The following is a 7,328-nucleotide window of genomic DNA, read 5'->3' on the forward strand; positions in this document are numbered from 1 at the left end:
CCACAATCTTCCCTTAATGTTCTCTCCTTATAATAAAAAAGTGTTATTCCGGAATAATTGTGTGTTTATGCTTTTATTGTAATGACTTTTCAGGTATCCAAATGTTGTGTTGGCACTGCAATATAACCCAAAATATCATCATATCATGATATTATTTAACACAATGTATTGTGAAAGAAACTCTGATTCTAAACCCAGATCAATACCTTTATGAAACGGAACACCTGTTCATCTTCAACATCTGGTTAACTGTTGCACACATTTAGACTTAGAACTTTGATTTTCACGAAACACATGTTGACATTGGCCAAAATGGAGGAAACAGTGTTTATTGTTGAGCAGCATTTATTTCGAAACAGCTGCAGGCTACAGCAAGTCAGTGCAACAAAAGGTTATGACTCTTCAGTCATCACATTTAAAACAACAACACAATTAAATAGGGACACAGTAGAGTAAGAAAAAGGATCAATACGTGTTTTTATAAAGAATAAGAATTATAAACAGTGTTTAATCAAACCATTTGACACCAGCTGTGGGAAACATTTGAGTATGTAAACATCATGCAAATTGTTCCGAAATCAAATAAATGGTAGTTCTGTATGCAGATTATCTTTTACACACTATGTGGTTGTGCATTTTTCTATGCTCTTCCCCACATATTAATGATAATTGTGTCATAAATATTATATTAATATCACTGTATACATATTGTAAATATTTTTGGTCCATGTTTAAGAATGTATAGACACAACAATTCTGTAAAAAAAAAACACAGGAAAATAAATTATATTCTGTCTTTAAAGTTGAATAGCCCCAATAAGAGCCTCTTTCTCTCATCAGAAAAGCCCAGGGCCTCATTTCAAACTGCCTTGTTTTCTTGGAAAACAAGGCAGTTTAATGCTGCCTTGTACACCAGTTTACATAGGAGGTAGAACACCATTTTATACACCGAACATATAAAAATGTAAACGCTCTTCATTTCGGTTTAAATCCAATAAACCAATTAGCGATCATGTCTTTCCAAATCGAACAATTAGCTGATTCGTCCTCTCCATGGAGGAGAATCCTGGGAATGTGTTCACGATTTTTTTTTTATCTAGGCCTCTTAATCTTTTGGCCATAGCGAAAATCACCCTTTATGTTGAATTGTGTTCTACCGAGTATTTTGTACATGTTCGTCGATGCTCGAAAGCATGAACACACCCGATAAGCCTACTTACAGTAGCCTATATTTAGGCAAAGGTGGTCTGGCATTCAGTCCACTGCGGACACACATCTGGGCTACTCTACGTATACAGAAAAAGGCAATATTAACAAAGTCCATGAAGCTTATATGCTGGTCAGTAGCCCCACACCAGTCTGTCTCTAGTGCACCTGCACCTCGTGTGGCAACAGCTGGCAGCCGCTGGAGACATGGGTGAGGACTTTCTGTTTCAGCTGGGCCACCTGGTCCCTCAGCAGGCTGGCTGTGGACGCCAGGTCGACGTTGTGGTTTTTCAGCGATTTGACCTTGTCCTCCAGCCTGGAGATCCGCTCCAGTTTGCGCATCCGACACTTGGAGGCTGCAATCCGGTTCCTGAGCCTCTTCCTCTCGGCTTTCACGACGTCCTGTGAGTCAATGTCGATGGGAGATAGCGGCGGGCTCTCACCGAAGCTCTGAACGTCCGGGACCGTCTGAGGCTCCTCCTTCAGCAGCTGGATCCGAGACAGCTCCTGCGGGGCTGCCCCCAAATGGTGCACCGGAGGGGGCGGAAAGGGGACCGTGTCCGTGGTGTAGTTGACAGTTGTTTCCAGTGGGCCATTACCGTAACTGTTCAAGTTGGTGTACACCGGTAGATCCGGCTGGATGGTGACAGGGGTGATGTTAGCGCCCAGGTCCAGGTTGGTCTGCCCGGCTCCGTTCAGCTGATTCTGCTTGTGTAAATCCTCCAGCGCCTTCACGAAGCCCTCTGCGAACTCCTGCTCTTCCGTCACCGTCTTCGGGTAGAGGAAATGGGAGCTGGTCGGCATGGTGGTGACCATCCCGTTGGACTGGATGATGAGCCTCTCCAGCTCCGGGGAGGCCAGCTTGAGCAGCCCCAGGTCCGGGGAGCTGAGGATGCTCTCGGCGTCACGGAGATGCGGTTTGAGGTCTGCCTCGACCACCAGGCTCAAGTTAATATCCTTCTTCATCATTATTTCCGTTAATAAAACAAGCTCACTCGCTCAAAACGATGCCTCACCCATAACCTCGTAGAAATAAACAGCAGTATAAAATATCTGTGTAATTAATGTGTCTACGAGGCTTACTGAAACCCTGTCTTCTGTTCTCGAGCAGAATCTGGGTATGCTGCACGCCCGCGCGCACAGCCTCGAGCTTTTCTATGCTGGCAAGTTCCATTATGTCACATCAGCGCGCGACCGCATTGGGCAGAAATTTCGTTTTCCATATTTTATTTAAATAATGGGACGAACCGAGCAAAGAGGAGGAGACAGGAGTGGAGTCTCACTCTTCAACAGGAGGCAGTGCCCTTATATGTAATAATGTAGGTATTTTATCTGTGTAACTCCTCAGAACCAGTTGGTTTTCGGCAATTTGGCACTGACAGTTATTGGATCACACTTTCTGATTGAATGGTGCTCCCATTCAAAAATAACAACTTCATCACAGATTTATGTGGGCTCCATTATTTTCTATCACCCAGAGGTAACATTGGATTTGGCACCTTTATGGTCATGTTATTGAAGTTTCTCCCATTAATACTAACCAACATAGTTTTTGCTTTTGTAGCTGAAACTTGTTTTTTAGGAGGACAATGAACGACCATCCTCCATCTTTTTTGAAAATGTACATTCTTCCATAGAAGGGAAGCTTACATTTCCTTTAAACCACAACCTGAGGGATATTGTTTTTTTAGTTTTTTTTTTTACCATTGTGGTATTTAATAGAAATGATAGGATTCAATCAATTCTTTGTACACACAAGGGGAACCATATTTGATGTGTTAATTTTTGTATTTTCTATATTAGTTGAAAGAATTATAATTGCTTAAATGCGGGATATAATGAAAATGTCAGCTTGAATAATGAGATAAATAATTGTTGATGTCTTCTCAGAAATGCTGCTTATATCTGCTTTACGCCCTCAGCCAAGACACTTGTTGTATTCCTAGCGACTTTGGAGAAGTTTAATCTGACACTGGTCTTATTTCAACACGTGCTTTGGTCTGATCAAGGTTGTTTTGACTTAAATACAATCCTAAGAAAAAGTCACAGGATAATTTCAGTTTCCATTTAAAAGTTTCTATTTTCCATCAAAGATTTTTACAATTTCAATTTCGATTTTCGGATTGATCAATGTAATTACATTTTGTTATTGTTTTTAAATTAATGTTTGAATGTCTCTTTAATGTCCTGTGTGTAACTAGAAGAGTAAGAGACTTTTTTATATATCACTGTTTGTCACTAGTCTATACACTTCCACCACATTTAAGAGGGTGCTTTTGCTTCAGTCAATAGTTTTAGTATATTTCAATCACCTATAATCCTAAAACACTGTTCTACGCCATCCCTGTTGTGTAGTACAGACACACCAATGTACATTTATTTTAGAGATAATTTTGAGATTTTCCGTCAGGTATTATTAAAAAACATAATCAAATCAACTTTGCAGGGGAATTTTTTCTTGTAATGTGGCAAGTATGGTTTTCTCTATGATATTGTTTTACTTTAGTTAATAAACACACAGAGTTCCTGCACTACCAAACAGTGCTCTGGCTTTTAAAGGGTTACACACAGGAGGTTTGTGCGTCACAGGTAGGCCCCATCCATCACTGCCAAGCTCTGTGTAGCTCTGTGTGGGTGGATCACATGATGGACCCTGTGATGTCAGATCTCTTAACTCTGTGGCGGAGAGATATTTTTGTCTGAAAAAAGCTGAGTATGGCAAGCAGTAGCTAGAAAAAAGGAAGTAATAAACACAGGACACACACACACACACAATCATAAACAGCCGTTTTCTATCAAATTCACCAACAATAAAAACATTTATTTCAATTAAAGGCAGCAATAACTAACTAGCAATGTTTAATTGTAACATGTTGTCACAAGTGTATCTTAAGCTTTAGAACTTCACAGAACAAAAATAGAAACTCTTTTGAGTTTGCAATATTAATTTCAAATGAAAGATCTAAGAAAGTTGTCTCAAACTTTGTTTACAAAGGTGGTCATACCCATGTTAGTGAGCACATCTTTATTGCAAAGATCCAGCTGTGGAATATCAAGATGCTGATCAAACTGCATACTGTAGATATGTAGGTATGTGTGTTTTAACAATTGACACCTATGGATTTAAATGAAACGTAAAATTATACCTGTACAGTGCAGCATAGTCCTGCAGAACAAACTGTCCCCTCTCCATTCAGAGCGACCCTGGTGATTCCTGTCATGAGAAAGTGATCCTGATAAAAAACATAGTGCGTCATATGACAGCTAAATGTTCAAAATTCCTAAAACAAGAGTCAACAAGGGCTGAGTAGTAAATACATGCCTCCAGCAATAAACTGTCATCAGTGACTGTTGATTACTGCTGCATGTCAAGGCCGATCATGATGAGCTGTAAGAAATGCATCATGTTTTAGCTTCTGTTGTGTCAGAGTGTAAAATAAATCAGGAAAGTTCTGTGCTATATTGAGCAACATGTAAGCCCCGAGCCTGTTTTTCAGGTCTCAGGCTCGAAAATCACATGCCCAGAACAAATGACCATAACTTCACTTCTAAAAGGGTTAAATTAATAATCTTTTTTCTCAAAGCAAGGTTACATCTGTGAGTTGGATGTAGAAGTGTCAGAATCAATATAGATGTTTTTATTTTAAAGTAAATTCAGATTGAACACAATAAAAAAATGTAAATTATAGTGTCCGTCCAAAAAAATAATTACATAGTGAAAACCACCCTTGAATGATGGGATGGTAGACTAAAAGCTTTAGGAATCCAAACTACAACATATAATAAGTACCCTGTATCAAGATTGATGCAAAACAAGTTACATTTGACCTTTTTAGAGAGATTTAGCACCAAAAAACCCACTTCTGGGGTCATTTGGGTGGATTTTCCATATCTCTGGCCCCCCTTGGTCGATTTTGATGATTGACATCTCTTTTTAACCGCTAGAGCCAATGGAATCAAGGGGAACTCCCACATACACACACACCTTACCAAATAAGGAGTGAGAGTGACGCATAGCCAAAACCGGAAGCTGCGATAACTGGTGGCTACCATTAGCAGCTAACTTTTACTCTTCGATTTTTACATAAAAATTGAATTATGGATTATAAATAATTTTTTCAAAGTGACAGACACATTCAATTAACCTATGGATTAACCTTCAGCCGCGTTTTTTCTCGTTTTAATGCCATTGAACACGACTTTTGATCAGAATAACAGCTAAGGTGAGACGATGTCCCGTTTTTGCTCCGTAATGCTACGTGTTTTGATGTCTGTGTTTGCTTCCCCTGTCGCAAGTTCTGATCGCTCAGTGATGATACTATACCTATATAATCTGTGGAGTCTCAGCTTCAATCGGATATCTTGTATGTGCAGTTACGATAAGTAATAAGGGTATCGTCATCATGAGTTCTGTGCCAAAGTGCGTTAGCATTTTTTCGCCCAGCGGTCATTTAGATGCTTCTTATGAGACTTTTGTTTCTGTTTTGGTAAAAATGGTTTGTATCGTCAGTTAGCTGAGATTCTTCCCATTTATCTGGTATAACACATATAGGTTTTTAAATATTAAGATGCCCTGAGACACAGTGTCGTGAACAAAAAAAATAAAAAGACTCGCCGAAGGGGTCTTTGGGGCTTAACAGGTTTTTATCAGAAATCAAAACCCATCCTGTTCAGACAGAAAGAAACTTGAAATCTTAGCTTCACCTTTATTTCTATCTATTTTTTCTGAACTTAATGTGATCTTTGAAAGCTAAAGCCCAACACATACAGTGAAATGTGGTCTTGTTTTGCTGGCAACTGGTTTGGCAAGGGAGCATGGACGTCATAGGTTACATGCTTGCATTCTTTCAAAGTGGTTACCTAGATACAGTGCATAAATGACAGGTATTTGACTTTGTGTTGGCATGTGCTCAAAAATAAAGCAAATGCATGTATCCTTTTGCGGTATTTATCTTTTACACATTCACATTTTTGTTTACACAACTGTAATTAGTGTTGTGCATAAATGTTGCACCAATTTGTTTTGAAGAAAAATATAAGTATAACAACAGTATATTTGTGTTTCTGCACATATTTTTGTAGATGTGAAAAATCTTTATACGCAGAATCTTCTACATACAGAATGCCATAAAAGATGAGTGTGCTTTTGATAAAGCTCAATGGTGTGTAGTTGAATGGACAAAGTGTTTTTGTGTAGTTTTGAGTGCAGTGCTTAATTCTGCAGGATATATGAGGTTGTTTTGCATTTTGGGTGTGTGGTTTTGTGAAATGTGTTAAGTGTTTTGAGAAAATAAGTCCTGTTTCAAAAACGTGTTTTAGCAATTAAAACAATCTTTATCAGCAGTGCTTGGAGTTTTGGAGAATTTAGCTGAAGTTTTGCTCTTTGAGTCTCAGTTTAAATACTTGAGCTTTATGTATCATTTAAGAGTATTAGCAACTGAAAACAACTATAATTCACAGCTGATGAGATGTGACCTTATGGGGTAATGTTCATGGTAAATCCACATGGTACATCCTAAGTAACCTCCCCCACACAGATGTCAAATTCTTACGATTTTAATAAAACTAAGTTGCTCCACTGAGCCTGATGACGCAGTTTCAAGGAAGTTCCACAATCCTTGAGGGTGTATAAACCTCTGCAGTGTGTGTGTGTGTGTGTGTGTGTGTGTGTGTGTGTGTGTGTGTGTGTGTGTGTGTGTGTGTGTATTTGTGTGTGTTCATATAAGCATGCCCACACAGAATCACACACACACACACACACACACACACACACACACACACACACACACCACACCACCTCAAATGGCTTACACCTTTTTTTATGGTTATACATAATCTGTTAAAAACATAGAAACACAGCAAATTATAATATTTGCTTACACATGGAACAAAATAGAACATGATCACACTGTAATGCTTCCACATATGTACAGTCTTCAGAAGAGGTGTATGAATATATAGTTGAATTAGTTAGGAACTATGTAGACTATTTATTCATTTAATCATGTATTCAGTTTTGGTAAACCTGTTTCCTTTGCTTATTAAATATGCTGTCTTTACCATTCTTCTTGGCTGAAGTTTGGTACTAGTAATATTAGATATATTGATCTAGCTTGTTATTT

At 38.7% G+C, this 7,328-nt stretch overlaps 1 protein-coding gene across 1 annotated transcript; it reads right to left on the reverse strand.

Annotated features, from left to right (window-relative positions):
* Positions 1 to 57: 57 nt before the first annotated feature.
* On the reverse strand, positions 58 to 2,352 carry jund (JunD proto-oncogene, AP-1 transcription factor subunit). The gene has a single exon (XM_034201955.1). The coding sequence runs from the start codon at positions 2,173 to 2,175 to the stop codon at positions 1,366 to 1,368; it is 810 nt and encodes a 269-aa protein (XP_034057846.1). The 5' UTR covers positions 2,176 to 2,352; the 3' UTR covers positions 58 to 1,365.
* Between the last annotated feature and the right edge of the window lie 4,976 nt (positions 2,353 to 7,328).

The sequence above is a fragment of the Gymnodraco acuticeps genome, unplaced genomic scaffold (assembly GCF_902827175.1).
Source record: "Gymnodraco acuticeps unplaced genomic scaffold, fGymAcu1.1, whole genome shotgun sequence".
Lineage (NCBI taxonomy): Eukaryota > Metazoa > Chordata > Actinopteri > Perciformes > Bathydraconidae > Gymnodraco > Gymnodraco acuticeps.

What these genes read in the sequence shown, in the direction of transcription:
- jund (XM_034201955.1), bottom strand. Translation starts at nt 2,175, where the DNA reads ATGATGAAGAAGGATATTAACTTGAGCCTGGTGGTCGAGGCAGACCTC.